At 39.9% G+C, this 23,995-nt stretch overlaps 1 protein-coding gene across 1 annotated transcript in view; it reads left to right on the plus strand.

The window, feature by feature from the left end:
• The first annotated feature begins 374 nt into the window (after positions 1 to 374).
• The window catches only part of tpo (thyroid peroxidase), a 29,708-nt gene continuing 6,087 nt past the window's right edge, over positions 375 to 23,995 (plus strand). Inside the window, exons 1-5 of the mRNA XM_030718461.1 lie at positions 375 to 521; positions 1,093 to 1,290; positions 2,681 to 3,163; positions 16,067 to 16,325; positions 21,083 to 21,253. Of these exons, the coding sequence (XP_030574321.1) occupies positions 375 to 521; positions 1,093 to 1,290; positions 2,681 to 3,163; positions 16,067 to 16,325; positions 21,083 to 21,253 (1,258 nt within the window). The remainder of the gene's footprint in view (positions 522 to 1,092; positions 1,291 to 2,680; positions 3,164 to 16,066; positions 16,326 to 21,082; positions 21,254 to 23,995) is intronic.

The following is a 23,995-nucleotide window of genomic DNA, read 5'->3' on the forward strand; positions in this document are numbered from 1 at the left end:
TGTTTGTCAGCTGTCAGCAGATACGTTATCTCGTGTGTAACGTATCTGCCAGCTTTTGACAAGGAAGCCAAAGACAGAAAGAATATGAGAGTCGGTGTTACTGGTCCTTGCAATCTTTTTCTATCTTAAACTGTCAGTTGTGAGTATGAAAATGATGTTGGTTGCAATGATAAATCAGTCACTGTGCAGCACAGCACAGAATCCCTTCTCATAAGTACGCTGTCAAAACAGACCTTAAGGAAGCTACATGTCATTTAATGTATATGAATGCACTGAATGCGTTCTTTTTAAAATCTTAATAATCCAGAGAACTGGATGTTGCTTCCAGTGACTGGTTGTACAGTTTTGCATGGCAGTATTTTTGGACACACTTCATGATTCTCTTTGTCAGGCAAAATCCTCGCTGGGGAGCAGCCAACACCGCCTTGGTCAGATGGCTACCAGCTGAATACGAAGACGGAGAGAGCGAACCAAAAGGCTGGAACCCAGAACGGCTCCATAATGGATTCCAACTTCCCCTGGTAATCTGCAAAATGCCGGTCCAACGGACACAAAAGTCTCGGTGGATAAATTACAGAAATATAGAAATGAAGCAGGCTCACCCTGCAAAACCCTGAGTTAATGCAGCATTTCATTTATTTTCCTCACCTGTTTTACAGCAGATAAAGTCCGCAGCAATTTAGGAAGAGCACAGGAGCGTGCAAGATGACACAGATTACAGCTGCATTTAAATTTTGCATCTAGTGCATACAGATCCATAACCTAGAAAGAGTTGGTTTTGTGTCATGTGGATAAACATTATTTCTTCCAAAGAGCAGATGAAACTGTTTTACTCATGCTTGAATTGAATTTCAGTCCTAATTTATGCGCTCATTACACACACTGAGGGCCTTTAGTTGAAGAACTCATCAAATATGCATCAGTTGTATCCAGCCAACAGTTTACCACCAAATCTGAGTGCTAAAATTTACTAAAGTGTTTTAGATAATTCTTTGATTCTTAATATTCTGTCTTATTAACAGTGAGTGAATAACAGCTTGAAAAAATTAAAAAAAGTGTCCATACAAAATAAAAATCCTACTTTGTGTGCAGCCACGGAGAGTCAGCAGCGAAATAATGACGAGCTCTTCTAAGTGGACCGATGATTCCTACTCTCAGCTGCTGGTGGAGTGGGGCCAGTATATTTCCCATGACATGGCCATGACCCCTCAAAGCACCGGCAGTGATGTTTCCATAGATGCGAGCTGTTTAAATACATGTGAAAACGTGCATCCATGCTTTCCCATTCAGGTAACCTGAGAACACCCGAAGTTCTCTTTATTTTCATTGCCTGCACTTTTTCTTATTTATTTTATTCAGTTTTGTTGTACAGCACTTTGTGACTGCCGGCCCTTTATAAATAAAGTTTGCTTACTTAAAGGAACAGTTCAGCAGTTGCAGTAGTTTTGGTTTAAAGTGAAGCTGGAGTCAGGGTGGCCAGCAAAGACTTTAGAAGAAACAAGAGCACCTCACCTTTGACCTCCTTCAATACATGAAAGCAATGAAAACAATAAATGAAAGTCATGGCCGCAAAAAAATGAAAGTTGTTATTATTAATTTCAATATGAGAGCTGTGAATGGAGAGGTGGATGTCCATTTCATTGTCCCTGCACATGAGTGGAGTTTTCTGAACAGCTGTGCTTGTTTGCTTTTTCCTTCTCAGTGTAACCTCTGCATATGTACACAATAAAAGGTCCATTTAAAAGCAGGGATACATGTAACTATTACTTAGCTGTTTCAGAACCATGTTGTACTGGAAACATATTCATGTCTTAATGTCAACCTAATTAAAGTGACGGCACCGACAGCAGCAAATTTACATATTTCTTGATTACAAGCCTAAATAGGGCGACACGGCCGACGCATAAACCTAGCATGGCCTCGAGCAGTTGGGCACAAAATTGTAATCAACCTAAATTTTACATAATTTGCAAAATTTCTGTTGTGTTAAATATAAAAGTTTCAAAGTTGTTTTTCATTTGCATGGCACTATGATGTAAAAATGTAAGCTGATAATGGCTAACAGTGCAATTTTCAGGTGAATCTGCACCACTGCGTTGGCTACTCAAAAATAAATGTTGACCTAAAAAAAAAAGCATAAAATCTTCCTGCTGTCGCTGATAGTTGGGGCTGTCATGGTGGTAATGGTAGCACCTCTGACTGAGCCTGAGTGTTTACCACTAATCTGCTACACAACCTGCCTACCAAGAAATTTAATAACTACTGTCAACATACAAGGCATGAGATACAGCTAGTTTTCCAGGTCTTGGACTATGAGGAAACATCATGACATTGATAAAATCAGTGCTTCCAGTGAGTAAAATCCCACAACATAGATAGTTGTTAGAAATAGGCAGATGACAAACAATCACTGGGCCAGAGACATGTATAAAATCACGCCCCTATCTGCCTTTATTATTACCAGGAACCCAGTCTATCCTTTTAATATCCTACTTTTAAGGTGGCAGGAAACATGTGACAAAATGGTATTAAATTACATCCTGGGATAAGTGATGTTTCCAAAATGTGAACAATGTCTTTAAAATTCCATGATGGCAGCAGCAAATACATTTGGTAGATCAGCTGTAGTTTAAAGTTTAACTGAAGCACCATATTGTAAATGATTCTGTCTTCTCTGCAGATGGATGATGGTGTTGACGGCTGCATGCCGTTTTATCGCTCCACGTCAGACTGCTTTGTCAGTTTTCGGTCTGGGATAAGTCAGGCCCTGCAGCGACAACAGCTCAATGCCGTAACTTCATTCATTGATGCTTCTGCTGTATATGGCCACTCTCCAAAGCTGGAGAGCTTCCTTCGTGACCTTTCGGGCCGTAATGGAAAACTTGCTGTCAATGACCAATTCAAGGACCCAAAAGGGAGGCCTTATCTTCCATTTGTTACCAGGCTGCCATCAGCCTGCCACCAAGACCTGCAAGGGGAGAGAGTGGAATGCTTCAGTGCTGGAGACAGTCGGGTCAGCGAAGGTCTACCTCTGACTTCCTTACACACACTGTGGCTCAGGGAACACAATCGAATTGCAGAAGCACTGAAACACATGAATGGTCACTGGAGCCCGGAGATGGTATACCAAGAAGCTCGCAAGATCATCGGCGCACTGCACCAGGTAAGTGATGACCACACCCAAGGATTTAAAAAGTGGGCCAGCAAAATGAAAGTTTTAGCTGATATTTCAATTCATGGAACACTGCTGATTTTCAAAGAAGGAAAAAATATTCATTTGCTAGCACCAAAGTAGACAAATATAAAGGTAATTAGACTGAAATTTTATATGTATAGTATTTTTTCTCCTCCAAACTCAAGTTGGAGGCCTGGGGAACTCGAGGGTCCCGTGCAGTAGGACCCTTAAGCTCCCAGGACTGAGTTCTTCTCAACAGTGATCTTGGATGTCGTTCCTGGAATCTGCTGAAGTCACTCTGTCAGTTTGGCTGAAAATATCCCTGAAATTGCTTTGGTTGTGAGCAGGTTGTGAGCAGGTTGCTGCAGTTTGCGTGAAAGGTGCAGAATTGTGTGTCAGAGCTTCCATGGTTTAAGTGTGATGCAAACCAAATGTGGAAAACATTTGCCTTTAAAGTAAAAGGTGTGTTTGTTGCAGCGGTAAGGCACAATGTTTATGGTAAGGTGAACATCTGTTTCAGATATGCATCACACTTTTTTTAAGTTTCACAACTCCGTGAGTTCTTGGGTTGTTCCTGAGTGTTTGCAGATAAGAAAGCAACCTCTTTGCAACCATTTTCACCTGCCTTTGCTGGAGATTTGTTAGCCAGCAACTTCCAGCAACCAACCAGTCGCCAACTGGCCAAGAAATACACATTTTTCTCTAACAACCTGAGGTTGCTGACTGGTCTCTAGGTCAAGGGTAGTTTGGAGATGGTATTTATACATGTACCTAATTCTTTAAGGAAAGTGAATATGTTTTTTACCCTTTACCAAGTAAACTAGTGTAGAGTAGATAATTTCCTTCATATCATAAGACAGGACGATGGCCTTGAAGAAGGATGGTGCATTCTGAGTTCCTGTTTCATTTCTTGCTTTTTAGTCCAACAATCCAAAAGAAAGAAAACAACACTCACATATGACAAATTATAGTTTTTTTTGTTATATTTGGTCCACAATATAAACTGACTTAGACAATGAATTTCTTTTCAGAATATTTTTCAGATTTCAAGGATTCTTTATTGTCACAAGAAGAAAACATGACGGAACAAAATGTGGTTACTCAGGTCGAGAGTTAAAATAAGTAGTGACCAAATCAAAGTATAATAATAACAGTAATATAAATTAAACAATACATTAAATTAAATAAATAACCCTTTAAAATAAAAATGGCCTAATCAATACGTTCATTAAAAAGTGCAGCAATGTAAAATTTCTGATTTGAATTGTAAACTTTCAGTAGGTTGACCCTAATTTTAGTAATTTTAAAAATAAATATAAAAAAGAAATCGGACTTCTGTCCCTTCCTAAAAAGGTAAGTTTTGTATCTTTGCTATGAGTAGTAATCCATCTTTATCTGAATGCCTGTTAGTTTGTATTTGTTTTATAAAACCACCTGAGAAACACTAATGTTTGCATTCATAGCAACCATTAAAAACACCTCAAACAGGGTAGAAGATCAGATCTGAAAGGGACGGTATGAATGCTGAGCAGTGAGAAACAAATGCAGATTTTTCTATGATCTGTATGACGCAGCACTGCTTGAGGGATTCACACGCAGTGACTTCAGGCATTTTAAATCTTAAAATCTGGACATACTGCACTTGATCGCCGATACTGTTAGATAAGCTTGGTTACGACACAAGACTCGGGGTATGATGAAAATAAACGCCACTGTGATTCACAGCTATAAAGCTTCTACTCAGTAACACAAATGATGCCTGAGGGGAAACAAACTAATCTAGCATTTATGAGCACAGCGATTTTGCAGATGCGAGTGTGTCACAATTACGTGAGCAAGTTGATATGAATGAGATGTGCGAAAGAAAAGAAGAGAATTTGAAGTTACTCAGGGTCACAACAGCATCGGCTGTATTGTGGAGTCTGAGCCTTGTCTACAGCTATCGTACACATGGAAAGAGAATTGTTGTATTTCTGTGATGTATATAAATGACGGGCATAATATATATATCGCTAGTGGTAATTTAACATCAATCAAATTTATATGTAAATACATTCAGAAGAGGCAGAAAAGCCGTCATAGATTATTTAAGTTCTACTTATATTTTTATCTAAAATGAAAGTAAAAATGAATGTGATACAGTAGGTACAGTTGAGTCTGTAGCAGTGTAACTAAGAAGAGGGTTCAGGATCGCCCGATCCAGCACCAGTGACCTGCTGGAGGTCATTTTGTAGCTCCGGCAGTGCTCATCCTGGTCCTCCTTGCACAAAGGAGCAGAAACGGTCCTGCTGCTGAGTTAAGGACCTTCTACGACCTTCTAGCTCTCCTAGACTAACTTCCTGGAATCTCCTCCATGCTCTGAGACTGTGCTGGGAAACACACCACACTTTCTGCCAATGGCACGTATTGATGTGCCATCCTGGAGAAGTTGGACTACCTGTGCGACCTCTGTGGGGTCCAGGTAACGTCTCACGCTAATGACACTGACCCTAGCCAAATGCAAACTAGCCACTTGTAAAACCATTCCTGTTTTGGGGGTTGTCTCAACAACCCACGCTGCTACTTAACTGACCAGATCAATATCCCAGAAGTTTAATCGACTTGATGCTAAACTCTGATTAAAAATTATTCCTTTAATTTTTTGTCACCAGCTGCTCCAAGCAGCAGCTACACAGTTTCCAGGATCAAGAATTACATTAGACCTGGGTTATGTTTCCTAATGGATGTCAGAATTGTTGCAGGATCAGCAATGTGGCTTTGTGCCGGTTACAGTAAGTGAGGAGGGAGTTCTTGTTTCAGCACCATCTATGAGAACGACAACTCACTCTCTAAGTTGAGTCAGACATTATGAAGATAAACAGTGAAAAGTCTTCTCTGTGGGGAAAGCTCTGTTGATTTAATGAATTCAGAGCTTGTCCGACCCTGACAGCTGCTGTTTTAAGTCTGATGACTGTGAGGATCAACCAGCCGTGGAATTCCCTGCTTTGCTGTCATTGCTGGTGATGCTGCAGTTTTCAAGAACTGCAACTCCTAAGCCCATAATTGGTTTAAATTGGCTGCGGGGAACAATTTTTTTATACTAACCCCTGTTCACGTTAATATTATATGTATTTACAAGTGTCCGCTCGTAGTGACATAGAAACAAGACAGAAGATCATCATCTGAGTCTGCTGCTCTTCTCTGATCTGACTTGCAGTTCATTGTTTTAGTTACACAGCAGTACTTTAAAAACTACTGTAAGAATCTTGAACAGCAAAAAACAGTGAAGCAACAGAGGCACCATTAATCTGTGCAGCAAGAATGGGGTACTTGCTGAGGTTCATCATGAGGTTAGTAACATGCCCCCAAATAAATGATAAATATGTTATAATGCTGGCCTGTCCACTTAACTGGTAAATGTATTTATAGCTGCTCTGAAGTGACGAAAGAAATCAGTGAGTGTGAGCAGCTGCATTTCCTCAGTTTTCCTACAAACTAAACAGCAGACTATTCTTGCCTTGGAGGCTCTTGATAGGGGAAGAAAATAGCAGATGGCATCATCATCATAGCTATGATGGCTTTTTCATTTTTTTGCAAATGTGTGTCTTTATTATCCAGTAGAACCAGCTTTTCACTACTGCTAAGATGAGATCACAAATTTTGTAGCAGGCCGGGCTTCAGAGCCAAGCGGAACAACTGCATCAAAGAGTGACAAGTCATAATCCATCATCATATAAACAGTCTGCGTGCAAACACTCGCAAAAACATCAATTTTTATGTTTTTATTTCAAAAGGAGAGTGCTTATTTTAAAACAACTGTTCCCCTCTCAGTAGTTTTGGGTGCAGCGATGACTGATTGGACTGAGTGCTGTTCCTTTCAGCTGCAGGCGGAGAGCGATTAATGGCGAAGGAAATGTTGGGTGTGTACATTCTTCATGAAAAAATAATAAGAAAATATTTTATGATTGAATGCAGATGATTTGTTGCTTATACCAAAGGGGACTGATGACCCTGGTGCTATTGTGCAAAGTTTCCCAAACTTTTTTTTAGCAAAGGGAAAAAAATGAGCTTTTGGGGCGGCTGACATTTGACTACAGCAGTGGATTAAAAACTGGTATTTTCAGGCGACTCTGGGACAAAGCTGGAGGAAAGAGATTTACAATATTAAAAAGAGATGGCCTAAGGTGGAAGGGCTCTTTAAATAATTTGGGAGGGTGAAGCATAAAAGGCAGGTAAAGGATTTACATACTGAAGCTTCGACCATGACCAGCTTGGGAAAATCCCTGTATTGGAAGCGCAATGAAAAGTGAGGGACTATCTGGGCTGACCAGCCTTCAAACCAGCAGAGTGTAACGTTATCTGTTTTTGCAAAGAAAAAAGTCAAAGCTGAGACGAAGAATTAAAAAAGGACAGAAGCTCAATTTTTATTTATTTCTCAAGTCTTTCATAGAAGAACTGAATAAAAAGTTTATCCTCCAGCAACCAGCGAACGATTACATCAGACCCGCAAGTTCAACTTGAATTGTTAATAAATGCACTTTAAAACTGACAAGATACAAACATCAAAACATTCAGCTGTACAGTATGATCACTAAACTACAAGCTGATCCTTTGGAAAGGCCTGCAGAATAAGTGATATAAAGATTTTGTATTTTCAGATGTTGGTAAAGTAATCCTGAAGGAATATAAAAAGTACTTGACAGTAACAGTTTGTAACAATGTAACGAAGTAATTTTGAAGAAATGAAGAGCTGCTGAGTAAATACTCGGCATGATGGCTCACTACTGATGTTGGAGTAACCAGTGATGAATTAATATGTTGTGTTTCTTAGAGTTTGAGCTAGAGATGGTCAGAAACTGCTCATGAAGGAAGCTACAGTGAGATTGGTTAGCTGATCATTATTAATTAAGGGGTCATTCACAATTATCAACATTTTCCAAAGCATACAAAGCCTGCTCTTCCTAATGTAATAGGAAGTATTAACACATCCTGGTGTTGAAAAATTCTGTAAAACTTGGTATCAGATCTATTCTTTCCTATCTAGTAAAACCATGTGTTGTTGCACTAATAAAAATCCATCCATCCATTCTCTTCCGTTTATCCTTTTCAGGGTCACGGGATCGTGCTGGAGTCTAGCCCAGCTGTCATAGGGCGAGATGCAGGCTACACCCTGTAATTAACAGATACACCTATATATTAGAATTTATAGGGCGCAATAAACTGATTTGAATTTTTATTTGAGTGTGTACTGCACTCCATGTACGCAAAACGTACATGCTGCCACACTGTACACAGTGGCAGAGGAGCAATTTGTCATTTTAAGAGCTGGTTTTTATGCCAAAAAGTGATTTCCGGTATTTTCCCAAAAAATTATTGCTGGTATTTATATTGTTGTAAATGACTTGCAGACCTATAATCTGTCAAGCACATCTCAAATTTTCATATTTCAGACCCTACCCCACCCCCCACCACTTTTTTTTTCCCTCAAAAAGCGACTAGCAACAAATTTAGTGACTTTTCCCGGTGACATCAGCAACTTTTGGAGAGTTTTGGATATATGCCAGTGTTGTGCCAAAAAGTGATTTCTGGTATTTGAAGAGTTTCAGTCAGGTTTCAGAATTCATCACAGTACAGAAACAGCATTAGTGAAGGTTACAAATGATCTTCTTACAGCCTCTGACAGTGGACTCATCTCTGTTCTTGTCCTGTTGGACCTCAGTGCAGCTTTGATACTGTTGACCATAACATTTTATTACAGAGATTAGAGCATGCTATAGGTATTAAAGGTACTGCACTGCAGTGGTTTGAATCATAGTTATCTCATAGACTCCACCCACTTGTAAATGGGGAGTCTTCTTCCCACATTAAGTTTAATTATGGAGTTCCACAGGGTTCTGTGCTAGGACCAATTCTATTTACATTATACATGCTTCCCTTAGGCAGTATTATTAGAAAACACGGCATCAGTTTTCATTGTTATGCAGATGATACTCAGCTTTATCTATCAATGAAGCCAGATGACGCACATCAATTAGTTAAACTGCAGGAATGTCTTAAAGACATTTAGGCCTGGATGACCTCTAATTTCCTGCTTCTAAATTCAGATAAAACTGAAATTCTTGTGCTTGGCCCCACAGATCAAACACAATACTCCAGTAACACTGAGAGTGTTACTGGAGTCATTTTTGAGCAGGATATGTCCTTCAATGTATATATGAAACAAATATGTAGAACCGCTATATATATATATATATATATATATATATATATATATATATATATATATATATATATATATATATATATATATATAGACACACACACACACACTACTCACAAAAAGTTAGGGATATTTGGCTTGAAATTACAGGACGAGCCTAAAATGCATTCAGACCTTTACAGTTGAACTTAATGTGACCTTCTCTAAGCTTTTGAATGCACATGTCCAACTGTTAAATGTTTTAGAACTTTTTGCACAAGTTGCTGTTCTCTAACGAGGAGCTTAACGGCAAAATTCACAACAGGTGTTTGATCCTCGAATTGACCAATAAATGTCCTGGTTCAGTTAGAGCTGGTGATTAAACAGTTGTCCTCATCGTCTGTGTGTGTGTGTGTGTGTGTGTGTGTGTGTGTGTGTGTGTGTGTGTGTGTGTGTGTGTATATATATATATATATATATGTATATATATATATATATATATATATATATATATATATATATATATATATATATATATATATATATATATATCCTTTCATAAATCCTATGCACCATGGTCTATTTACCGATATAAGCAAAGGTAATACATTAAAAAAAAAAAAATAGGAAATCACTTTTTGGCACATCTCTGGAAACCTCAAAACTTCACTGTCGCCATGTTTTATGTACACACAGCGCCTGTATTGCGCCCCTTCATATGCTATGGCAACGCCCGGACCTTTGCTTCGGCACCGAGGGGGCACAGAGGGGGTCATTTCCTGCGGTTTACTGCGTCCGGTTTCCATTTTTGGAACAATGCTTCCACTTCCTTGTTGAATTTACCTCCGGTGACTTTGGCTGCTTTCCACACCTGCTGCGCGGCACTTGCAGCTTGTTCCTGCCTAATATAGAGTAGACTCTCGTTCACTTTCTATGTATTATTGTAGGGTCTTTACCCACAATACAAAGTGCCTTGAGGCGACTGTTTGTTGTGATTTGGCGCTATATAAATAAAATTGAATTGAAATTGAATTGAATAGATGCCTCGGGCGGCGTTCAAATAGTGCCGACTGACATTTTCTAACTATTTGAAAAGCTTACGTTGGCTGTTAACCCCCTCCCCCCTGTCGTACAGTTTGTACGCTTTGGAAAATGGTGATAATTGTGAATGATCCCTAATGATTCACTATTATAGTATCTCCCTTAGTAAATAATCGTTATGTACTATATAATCCTGGATTAAGAGTTTTAGGTAAGTTGTGATAAAATACTCATTTAAATTGGACCTAACATGCTTTTCTTATTTTCCTTATCACATATATAATTTTTACAATAGTGGATGCTCGTATTAAACATGAGCAAATGATGATGAGATCATCCCTGTGACTGAAAGTTTCTGGCTGCAGACTGCTTTAAATGCTCAGTTTCAGACATTTCTTTCTACTCTTGGATGTCTGTGAGAGTGGAAACACTGAAAGTGGGCATTCTGGGCACCCGGGTGGGGCTGTGAGCCCAAAAGCCCACCTGCTGTTTAAACCTTCTGTCTGCTGAAGGTGGTCAACAATGAAAATGCACAGATCCAATAGTAGAGTCCAAGGATAAAAATGTGGAGCTGGAAATAAACACAGCAGATCCCCTATATCCATCATGCCGTTCCTCATTTGTCTCTTTATCACTTTTCTGTGACCTCAGAGGAAAGCATCGTGGGGTCAAAGAAAGGTGTGAAGGAAAAGTCGGTGCACTGAGGATCAGGCTGCTCTTGGACTCAATAATGCATGTACGCTGTGTTGAAACGACAAAATCCAGAAGATGGACTAAAAAAATGTGCGTCTTACCCCACTGTGCCGGTCATATGGGGGCCCACTGATGAAAATATCACTTCATTACAAAGACTGGAATTTAAAATATTGGAACATAAAAAATTTAATCTAATTTTCTTATTTTTCCTGCTGGAGAGCGATCTAATGCAACTCCTTTCTTTCTTCTAAGATTTCTATCAACAATATTAAATTATTTGCATCCATCACTTACCCCGGCTGATCAGAAGGGACAATTAATTCATGACAATCTTAAAGGCTGCAATATTACAGACATTAATGCAAACTGAACTGCTTCAAACCTCAAACACACTTTGATCAATTAACTCTACTGTCTTCGTGCAAAGCAGATTTTTTTTTTTTTTACAGCAGCATCATGTTCACAGCTCAGCTTTGGGTCTAAATTCAGAACATATCAGCAGGTTATGGCATGAAATGGAAAACAAACTTATAATTAACATTTACACTGTTTTCATAAATGGATTGCACGTCACTGTGACAAGTTATTATCTCCTTTCGTTTCACACAGGGTGGTCCCGTCTATCCTCTGCTAGCGGATGTAATAAAGGAAGTGCTGAACCACCTTTCCTCAGTATTTAGAGACTTTGACCAGTTTTTACTGTGGCTGCCGTGCAGCTGCTTCTGGGTCACTTCATTCAATTAGAAACCTTCCTAAGCAAGCTTCGCTATTCACCTACACCTTCAGTTTTTAGTATATATTTAGTATAGTATATTTAATATAAAAAACTATATGCAGTTTTGTGCTGCATATCATCTGCAGCACCTCCTTGAGTTTCTGCTTAAAAGCAAAGCCTTTTTCACAGTAGATATTTTCCTCAGTGGCCAACAGAAAATTGCAGATGAAACCAGTTTTGTTAGCAGTGGCTCGTTTCCATCAAGTGTCCCAAATAAGCAACGAGCGTGTGCAAAATAAGAATCTTGGAACTGGATGCAGGTACCATTAATGTTGTCAATCAAAGATCAGGTGTGAAAGATCTGTTGCATAATTGTAACCAAAATAAACATTTAGTAACTGTCACTTTATCTGCATTTTATACAGTAAGAGTGCGCGCTGTCTGAAACAATTCAGTAACACTTGTCTGCAACTTACCTGGCACAGCTATTCATTTATAATTCATAAACAGAAATTATTAGATGGTCGAGGAATCCGTAGTACCGGTAGTGCCACTGAAAAAGATCTTTAATCCCAGCACTGAAATGTCTTCCTGTACTGTGGAAGTTTCCTAGTTATCGTGTCCCTCAGGGAGAAAAAACCATCTAACTGCAGCTTTCAGCAGCGATCAGCTCATTGTTGTGGTTTTCAGTCCATATGGTTGAATCCCAACAGCTCTCATGACCCCCCCCCAATCCTCCGGCAGCTGTTCCCAGCAAATGAGCTCGTACTGTGTATTTTTTTTTTTTTCTACAATGCTGTTTTTATTTTTGCATTATTCTTGACAAGTAACTGTAAAAGCACAACTTTAATGCTTTAAATTATGCACTGTGACGGTAATTGCTAAGTGAAAAACCCACTTCCAGGCCAAAGGTAGGTAGCAATTAGGCAGGGGAGTGTTTTAAGGCTGGTGCTGTGAGGCAGATGCCCATGGATGTATACCTACATATGTAATGTATTCCTGTGGCTTACAGACACAACTTACACTGTGTCAGACTCATGGATGCAAAAATGTTGGTCAATCATCCCGTCCATTCTAACTGTGCTGGAACATTTCAGAAAAATTGAATCTGATTGATCGGCATAAAAATACAGATTTTTTTTTTTTAATCTGGCTGAACTTCAACAGAAATATCTGCAAAGAACCAGATGTATTAATTTTATTACTACACCAGGTTTACAACATTAACAAAGAGAGAGGAGTTGTGTTCAAATATACACAGAAAATATCTCTTTGAAGATTATGACCTATGACACTGACATTAAACACACACACAGAGATACTCACACCATACTGTAATTAGTGGAAAACAGTTAAATAGATCACATATGGAAACAGCTTAATGAATAGCTATTATGGGTACATATTTAAGTCAGCAAAAAGCTCTGTTATTATTTTTATGTTTAAAAAGTAACATAAAATCTGCAGCTCAGTCAGTGAGCGAAGTCAGTGGGGAGCAGGCAGGTGTAACTATTCATACTTTGTTTCCAGCAGACTGTTTGTGGGCAGCCTCTTGAAAACATCACTCTACAAGACTTGCAGAACAAACAGACTGAAAGGTCAGAAGCCATTTCAATACAGAGAGAAAGTCTATTATCTGCAGGAAACAGGAAATGATCGGCAAACAGCATCTGGTTTCATTTCGACTTCAATCACAGTGCACGGTTGTGAAGGGCTTTTGCTTTTCCAGTCTTAAGTGTAGCAGCAATATCATTATGTTCTATTTAGTCTGAAAGTGGGAGAAACATAGCAGCTGAATTATTGTTAAAAAAAAAAAGAAAAAACAGTTTGAAGGGTCAGACCTGCGCTGCTTAAAGTGCTTCAGTCCATTAAGTAAGAAACTCCGCATCGCATTTATTCATTATCTGAAAATTCAATTCAACTGCAAATCATAAGCATGTAATAACAATTAGAAAAGTGTTGTTATTGTATTAAAGGAGCTCTTTTGAAATTCAGTCCTGCACTTTTAAAAAGGTTTGGGGGCTTTTTCAAAGACAGAAAAACCAAAGCAGCACAGCTGTCTTGAAAAATCCTGACTTTTAACCTCTAGTACAGTATGTGTTAGATTTCCAGTTTCTTCTTATAATGCAACTGGATGCATTAGAAGCTGAGTAGTCAATTGCAAGCATCACGGTGACTGATGCTTCTTAAATGGTTACTGGAATAACGAACTCAACACAGATCAGCCACAACATTAAAACCACCTGGCTGAGATGGCGGCCTTCATGCTGCCAGAACCGCTTTGATCCACTGAGGCCTTGAAATGAAGCCTATTAGGGTGTCCTTTGGTGTCTCACAGTGGATCCTTTGGGTCCTGTGAATTGCAAAGTGGGCTATCTATGGATCAAACTTATTCCTGTGTCTCTCACAGATGGCTGATTGGACAGGAATCTGGGGAGTTCAGAGACTGGGTTTAAAACCTTCGGATATTTCCTGTTTCTTAAGTCATTCCTTAGCAGTTTTTGTGACGTATCAGCAGCCTTACATAGCAGATCGTCTGTTATAGTAGAGTGCTGCAGTCGTCACCGAGGGTCTAAATGGTCTGCATCAGTGTTTAGGTGGGTGGTTAACGATCCAGCGAAGACTAACCACAGCTTGCCAGTTTAATTGGTGGACTTGACGAGATCAGGAGCAGGTGAATCTCATCACTCCCAGGTGAGCAGAATGATGAGAGGGCGGAGGCCCGGATCAGGCCCCGCCCCCGCACATCAAACATGAGACCACAAACACACACAGGAGAGGGGAGAGGGAGAGCAAAGATGAGTTCAGCTGCACAGAATTTAATCTTTGGGTCAGTTTATTAAAATTCAACCATCTAAGAAGTTTAGCTGTGTCCAGACAGTCCATTCACTCGTCCCTCATCGTTTGGAAACTGACAGTTGGGTGGTCTAACCAATGGACAGTCCAGCCTCCAGTTGCTTAGGTAACCCTCTATTGTATATTTAAAGTAGAGGGTTACCTAGACAAGCCTCAGTTGTAAATATAGAAGAGATGAGACAAAGGAAGTAAAGTAAAAGTAACACACAACGGACAAGAGACTGACAAAGTAAGACAGGAAACACTGAACATGGAGACAGGAATGCAGACTTGACACCACACAGGAAGACAGGCACACTGAGGAAACAGACACATGAGACAAGACACACGAGAGAGGGAACATTTATAGTGGGGAAAACACACAGAGGTTCACAGGAACTAAGGAATGACACTAAATATACTAAAGAGAAAAACATGTTACAATATAAACATAAATAACCCAAGAAAACAATAGAACATATCAGCAAGAAGACTCAAAAGTCAACTCAGGACCATGACAGTAAAATGTGAATCATTGGTGTCCTGTTCTCTCATTGGTGGATGCTTCAATCACTCGCCTCCAAATTGAGAAAAGTTTCTTTTTGTCACCCTTTTGTTTTGCTAAAAACCTCTTTGAGTTGTTTTCTCAGCTACCAAATTCTGCATGTGATAAAGTCTGAGTTCATAAAAATGTTTTTCTTTTTACATTTGAAATAATTTAGTGTCAGGCTTTTCTGACCTTTTTGTCCTTGGTTTCATTGTTTAGGCTGTATAGATCTGTCCTACCTTACAGGTGAAGGTTGTGCGGGCCATATGAGTCTCAGTAGAACACGCACATCCAAAAAGTAAAAGGGTGCAGGAAAATGAAGACTCAATGAGAAACAAAGAAGTCCGCACACCAAAGCGCTCCAGTGTGTGGGCCAAATGAACCCTGACAGGAATTCCTGAGTTCTCCATCTTTCCCATCATTTCCCACATTTTATTGTGTGTGGTTCCAATGCTTCCTTTTGCATTAAACACCATCCAGCACAAAAATGAAGCTGTTAAATCAATATTGAGTATGAAAAGAAACATTTCTTACAAATAAATACAACATATCCTCTCTGGAAGGTAGAAGTGATATCCTGTGTCTGTGTGTATGCATACAACTAAAGGAATCCCTGCAGGATTACCAGTGAAGTGTCTACTTTTATAATAACTCTGGCTATGATTGAACACTTGTTCCCTCACGGTTCACTGCAGAGAATTTCATCTGTCCTCATCACTATTTATAAAGGCCTCAGTTCAGCACCTGAATCTCAACATGTCACACGAGTGTATCCCCCCACACACAGACACACACACAGATGCACAGAAACTCTTTTGTGACTGCATAAAAGATTCTTTCTTTCTGATGCCACCCTCTTTTTCTCTTTTGGACTTCCAGATCATAACCACAAGAGATTATCTTCCAAAAATTATTGGCCCGGAGTCCTTCGAACATTACATTGGCCCCTACAGGGGGTACGATCCATCTGTGGACCCCTCGGTCTCCAACGTGTTCACCACAGCCGCATTCAGGTTTGGCCACGCTACCATCTCTCCAATCCTCTGGAGACTGAATGAGAGCTTCCATGAGCATGAGCGCTTCCCCCACTTGAGACTGCACAATACTTTATTCAGTCCATGGAGAATAGTCAAAGAAGGTCAGTGCGCTCGTATCAGAACGGAGACGAATGACACATCCTGCAAGCACAGTAAACACAGCAAAAGAAATGAGGAGGAAGAAAAAAAATACTCGTTTCAGTTCAGCACCAGAATCTAAAGTTCATCTTAATGAGATCACATGCAATTTGCATGCAGTTTTAGAGATTCAGACAAGCAGGACCAGTAACATATTTTTCCCTAATAAATATGAAAACCTGCACCAATATGTCAGACCCAGAAAATGACCTATGCAGTGCACACCGAGTCTCGGAGAGTCTCATTACAAAAGGTGTAATAATCTGTTGTACAGGCTGTAAAGACCTTTGCATTCATTATCACAATATCTTAGTTTGTACTAATTACTGACTTATTTAGCCTTTACTAAGACATATGCAGAACATGCACTATTACAGGAATTCTTGTAGATGAAATGAAAAATCTTTTAACCTATTCTTTGACCAAAAAACCAAGGTTGTGCATTTTTCAGCATAATATTGTGGTATTGTGGCCGTTAGATGATTATGGGTTATGCTAACTGAAAACCTCAGTGCTCCAGGAAGCTCACACTGCAGCAACAGGGCATATGTATTAGTGAGTGGTGTCAAGCATCCACTTGGATGTTTGATTTGTATTTCTGGCTTTTGTGTAGATTTTACTTTGCCAGATTTCTTTTAATATATAAATAGAAATAAATAGACCGAATCATTCTGCCAGTTTTTTTGGGCTATATGAAAGATAGCAATGGTATGTTTATTAAGTCTTTAAGTTACAACAGTGGTCATTCATTTTCAGCCATATCTGTGACCAGTAAGAAATTTAATTTCAATCTTCATGTTTGCATTAGATCTCCCAAATTCTTCAGAAAAAAACTGTTTTATCAGCTAGTTCTCAACTATGTGTTCAGCGTTCAGCTTCTTCAGGTTCAGGCTGTGTACTGTTGGTTTTTAGAGCTTTTTTGCCTGCTGGGAATGAAAATGATGCTATGATGCTAAACAATGAGATGAAGCTCAGTAAAGCATGGGGGTGCTGAAGACGTGACTGTCTGAACTTTCTCTACAGATGTGACAGTATCAGAAATGTGATCGTCAATAACAGTACCAATGAATCACCATAATTCTTTTTATGAACAAAAACTGCTGCACAACATTGCATTTGACTAACTAAATGGTACTGATGTGACCAGCTGTCTTGAGGAGCACCCAGCTTATGCTATGAGCTAACACGGTAGCCTTTGTACTGTGTGGTTAGCAGTAGGGTTTAATCCCGAGATCCGGGATTCCCGGGAAATGCGATCAGAACCATTTCCCGTTTCCCGGGAAACGTTAGACGGGAAACCGGGAAAAAAGTCGCGCGCGTCGATTTGACTTTCAGAAAGAAAAGAAAGCTTCAGAATGTTAAATTTAAGGAAATGTTGAGAGAAGGGTTCGTTTAATGCGAAAAGCATTACTCTTCATTTCAGGCATGTTCAGCCTCCGTTTAAGGCTTCAGCTTCATCTCAAGCGTTTTAATAGAGGTATTACACAGTTGTGCTTTTTTCCTCTTTAATTTGTTGAAATCGTAGGCAATGTGTTTACCCTAAGGTATTTTGTATTATATAATTTTATATTATTATATATTGTTATATTGCATTATATAGCCTATAAAATATGCCTGCCCTGAACAATAAAGAAATATCTGTTTAACTTCGAGTGTTTCTTTTCCTCGTTTGCAGCCGCTTACTAACAATCATGAATTAGGATACGGGCCTAATGTGTGAAGAAATTATCATGAAATAGATTGCTTTAACATATTTCGCTTTTAAAATGGAGTTGAGTAAAATGTATATTTTTTTAGGCTATAAGGATTGGCCAGTTTTTCAATAGACGATTCACAGCGAACCTACTTTAACCCTCAGACACGGTGTTATAAATTTGCTGTTGCCAGAATGGCAATGACCAAGTCGTAGTGCATTACTCAAGGCCCTGTGTTATGCCATATTATAGTGTAGTACGGTAGTTAACTTTTCAATGACTATTACAGCGTTCCACTGGTGGAGATATAGCCCAACAGATGTCGCCACGACAGCGTGGCTGAGCCTTTATCAATGCTGTGGAGATGAACCGTATTGTTTTGCACCAGCAGTTGTAAAATATCTTGGTATAATTCCATGTACAATGGAGGAATATTCGAATTATATTTGTTAAGGGAGTGTTGAGGAACGACACAACACCGCATAGCTCGAGCACTCGAATGTCGAGATGTAGGTTTTATTGCGTTAATCAAGCCGACGTTACCCCCTACTGGGCATAACAGGACATAGCTGGAAAGCTACCTCTACAATATCAGAATAGGTTAAGGCCGACACAGGCTACAGAAGGCCTAATTAAAATAAAAAAATAAATAAACTTTTTCCCGGGATTCCCGGGAAATGGCTCTTCATTTCCCGGGATTTGATCCATGTCATTTTCGGGAAAAATATTAAACCCTAGTTAGCAGATGCATGTGTCACAGTTTCAAATCAATAGCCTTTCAGATAGACACATTTTGCTGACATGCTGATAACGTGCACTGTGCACACAGCCTTTCTGTGTGGAGTTTGCATGTTCACACTGGGCACTCAGGCTTCCTTCAGCAGTCCAAAGACATGCATGGAGTTACATTAACTGGTGGTTCTAAATTGTTTGTAGGTGTAAATGTGAACACGAATGGTTGCCTGTCTATGTGTCAGCACTGCTACAGGCTGGTGACCTGTCCGGGGTATGAGCTGGGATAGGCTTTAGGCCCCCTGCAACCCTGAATTGGATAACCTGAAGAAGATGACTAATTGAAGGGGGGGGGGCGCTAACATAAAGTTAGCAGCTTTTGTTGCATGTACACACCACAATCTCCTTGTGTGCAAGGTGTGATCAAAAAAACAGAATTAGAAAGAATTAGAACCTTCAGCTGATTGAAATTTGGCCCATCTCAGGTTCAAAAATAATCTTTTCGGGCATACAGTGTGCAGCATTGCTGTGCCATTTGTTTTTCTTGTACTATTTTTGGACTGCTTTTGGAAACACTGTTACAACCACTTACACTGTGTGCTCTGCAATTTCACCATGGACCTCAAACATCAAATTCTGTTTCAAACTTGCCTGGATTTTTTGCGTAGGATCAATTTCTAAACGTAGATGCAACACATTAGGTAAGTAGCGAGATCAGGAGTATATAGTATCTTTTTTTTTTTTTTTTTTTTTTTTTTTTTAGTATTCATTGCATTTTATTATTCCCCAGGGTGAGACTGTCAGTATCAAATTTGACTGTTATGTCCTGAGGTGTCTGAGGGAGAGTATTCAGAGGAAACGATCTGAACTTCAGTGTTTGCCAGGAGGCCATCTCGTGCTGGCTCAGAGCCCACTGAAAACACTGGAGGGTTTTTTTTACGGACCAACAGAATCTTCGCTCACCACCTGGACCACTCGACAGATTTGGCTCTCTGCAACTTTGTCCTCTTCCCAAAAATGAAAAACAAGTCGAAGAGTCGGCGTTTGGACACACTGAAGGAGATCCAGTGTGTATTGCAGATGGAGCATGATGCACTGACAGGATGGGACTGCAGAGAGTGTGTTTTTCCCCATAGCTACAGTGGATCTGTTGATCTGCTTGCACTTTTCATCGCCATAATTGTCCACTGTTGTTTGCACCTGTTCACCAGGTCCCTCCTGCTGTCAGAGTTTTGCTATTATGACGTTATGACCTTTGAAGGTTGACCACTCTGAGCAACTTTTTATGTTGTCACGTTATCATTTCATATTTAGTTATATTAAAATTACTTTAAAACTCAGATATGCATCTTTCAAACAAAAATCTTTACAATACTTTACTGCACAACAAGCTGTTTGGCAGTGATTCGCTCACCCAGCCTCATGCTGCTTTTTCCAACTGAGACCCACAGCGAGCCCCCCTGCCCCTGTGGGACCAACTTTCCTGTTACGAAATGTCATCTCAGTAGATTGACTTTGTGGATTCCATTATTTTTACTGCCCCGTCCCCATGACATTGTTACTATAAAGCGTGGTCTACTTAGCTACTGCAACTCAGCTCTCACTTCACCAGCTGTGTTCACATTTAAATGGATTATGCTACCCCAAATAATAACTTAGCACCAACTGGGATGTTTTGCTGACCTCCAGTGGCTGAAGCAGTTACCTTGCTGCTTGCTTGCTGTGTTCAGTAGCCTTTCAACTGAGAACCATGTGTATTACTTCTATAAAATGATGTGTTGTTATGATAACTAGTGCCTTCATCCCCAACAGTCCATTTATCCCGTTTGCTGAAAAGAAATTGTTTGGACGCTGCAGAGCCCCTGGGAAGCAGCAAATCTGAGCCCGGGAGTGATACACAAACCTGTTTTCTGAGCAGCAACAATGAAAGCATTCAGTCCAGAGAAAACAGTACCTGCCAACCATATGTTGTTTTTCTTGTCATTGTTGTCAACCCCTGGATTATACTGGATTATAGATAAGCTGTATTCCAAAAAAATTAATGAGGCCTTTGCAGGTTTGTAAAATCCCATTGTATTATCTTTTTATTGGGGAAAAAAGAAATACAGTTACAGTCTTAACAACAACTCATGATGATACATATATATATGTGCATGCGTGTGTGTGTGTGTGTGTGTGTGTGTGTGCATGTGCGTGCATGCGTGCGCGTGTATGTGTGTGTGTGTGTGTGTGTGTGCGCGCATGTGCGTGTACAGACTGTAGTAAGTAAGACACTTTTGCACTTTTGTTTCTAGGGGGGATTGAACCAGTCCTGAGAGGTGTAATTGGATCTGCTGCGTCAGCTGTCAGTGCAGACATGCTGCTGGCAGATGAAGTAACGGAGAGGCTGGTGGTCCTTGATACACTGCAGCACATGGACCTGGCTGCACTGAACCTGCAGAGAGGACGAGATCACGGCCTCCCAGGTATGAGTCAGAACTACCATTCAAATAGCATCAGAGTTAATCACAGTCAGTGCCCGAGCTTAAAAATCACTCCTTTTGTCAGTAAATAGTTTTCTGAAGTTTCCTTTGATAAACCGCAGTCTTTAATATGAATAGATCACGTAGAGCAGTTTTTCTGCAGTTTGTTGCTTCCTGCTTCCTTACAGTGCTGATTATAGTGAGTGAGCAGTGCTGTGATAAATCACTTTTTAGCTCGCAGGTATGAAGACATACAAGAACGAAACACATATGAGAGTGAAATTTAAAAAAAAACCAATAACAATCCCACAAACATGCCTCCTTTCCTTGATTTATAATCACAAAGCTGATGGATGAGTCATAAAGTCTGATAAGCACAAAAACATTATCCATGCTGATCCAAGTCAAGCTCATCACTCCACACAGCATCCATTACATTTCACACTGATTCAGGAAAGCTATTTGTCTTAATTTAAAGGAGTAATTCCACAATATTGGAATTACGCTTATTCAAATATTGCCAAGCTTGCAAACAACATGATCAGACTGATGTTGCCCTTTCTCATCGTTTCTTTGTGTGTTTGTTTTTTTTTTAAATTACCCTCTCTGCTGACACCAGGAGAATAAAACTAAAGTAATCTGAAAACTCTATATCACAGAAAACACCTGTGCATTATTCACCCAAGCCGGCTCTGCCTTCTGCTCCTGTCAGTGACCTTGTTTCAGTTCTAAACTTTTGACTGTATTAACGCCATTGTTTCCACAAAGATCAAAGTTGTTCCTGAAAAGGAAAAAAAAAAGGCACCATGGAGGAATGCCGAGCTGGTAAAAACAGAGTAGACAGGCAGGACGCAGGTGCTGGACAAAAAAACAGCTTCACATTCATTATGTGTATAAAAAAGACTGCAGCTATAACTTGAAACCTGAGAGAGCGCTAGCCCCTTTTTTTTCTGAGATTGGTAATAGAAATAATTATAATGCACACACCTTATTTGACATGACAGTCTGTAAATATCTGGGCAAAATTTGTATTGTTCAAGTGACATTAGTCAAGTCAAGTTTATTTATAAAGCACGTTTAAAAACAACAGCAGTTGACCAAAGTGCTGTACATTTAAGATAAATAAAAAAACTTAAAACACAATGTAAAAGAGATAGTTAAAACAGGAAGCATAAAATTATAAAAACAAAAATAAAATCTCATACATCTCATACAACCGATTGGTTTTTATACATGAGTTCACAATAGTGTCACAGCAGCTAGAGTCAGATTTAGCTTATTCAGTGTCTTTTCGGTGCATAAAAACATTATGGTGAGTTGGGTTAGGGATCTGATGGCGTGCCAAATTTCCTCCGTTTCCTGAGGAAGTACAGCCACGGCTAGATGCAGACAATCAGAGAATGCTCACCTCTACTCAGCCGAGGACACATTCAATTCAATTTAATTCAATTCAATTCAGTGTAATTTATATGCAGTTTATACTGTAAGGTAAACCCCCTACAATCATACAAAGAAAATTGCAGCAATCAGATGACTCCCTGTGAGCAGCACTTAGCGACAGTGTGAAGGAAAAACTCCCTTTTAACAGGGAGAAACCTCCAGCAGAACCAGGCTCAGGGAGGGGCAGTCATCTGCTGGGACCGGTTGTGGCTGAGAGGAGAGAGACAGGACAAAAGACACAACTCAGACACATCATGTATCATCATCGCTTTGAGTGCTCATACTGAGTAGAAAAGCGCTATATAAGAGCTAGTCCATTTACCATTTACCATCTCATTCGGGTGCCAATAAAAAGAAAAATATTGTAGCGTCCAGGCTGTGGGTGCATAGTTTGTTTATAGGGAAGTGCTGGACTTAAGGTTGAGCTCATGAAAAAACATTGTAGCCTGTTTTTTTTTGTCTACGTGAGAGAATGCTACTGTGTGTGCATAGCTGCAGAGATGGGGTCGTATGAGTTTTTAGCCTCCTTTTGCAGCTTCTGTTGCAGCAGAGGACTCTGCAATTTGTCTTCTTCCATCAAGTGCTAGAGGGTCCCCCTGAAAGGGGCAGGGGTTTGGGGTGAATTGAACACTGTAGCCTGGTTTTGGAAGCGAATGGGTCTAGCAATGCTCATCAGCAGCTTACTGTCATGAGCAGAAGTTAAATTGGCATTCCAGTCAATCCATCCATCCATCCAGTTTAGGGTTACTGAACTGGGGTGCTGGAGCCTATCTACCTTTCATAGGGCGAGAAGTGGGTGTATCACAGAGCTTCCTGCACCTTCAGTTAATGAATATTTAAGTCTGATAGGCAGTTTAATAATCATATCAATCAAGTTGATTTCTTCCAGCTGCCAAGGTGACACACACAGTGATTCAGAAAGTAATATTACCTCATGGTCTCACCTGCACTCTACACACGCCCCTTTTTCCTTCTCGTTCCTTGTGGTCACAGCACTTATCTCCAACATGTAGCCATCAAGCTAGAGCTGTAGACTGGAAGCAAGCATAAACTTAATTACTTTTTTTGAAGTGTTTTGAAGTGTTTTGAGAGACTCATCAAGACATTCATCACCTCCTCACTGCCCACCACCCTCGACCCACTACAGTTTGCATACCGGCCAGACAGATCCACAGATGACGCCATATCCTTCCTCCTCCACAAGACCCTTTCACACATAGACACTGGTAAGGGGAACTATGTGAGAGTGCTGTTTGTAGATTACAGCTCAGCATTCAACACCATAGTTCCCTCCAGGCTGGTCTC

This window comes from Archocentrus centrarchus, chromosome 22 (genome assembly GCF_007364275.1).
Source record: "Archocentrus centrarchus isolate MPI-CPG fArcCen1 chromosome 22, fArcCen1, whole genome shotgun sequence".
Lineage (NCBI taxonomy): Eukaryota > Metazoa > Chordata > Actinopteri > Cichliformes > Cichlidae > Archocentrus > Archocentrus centrarchus.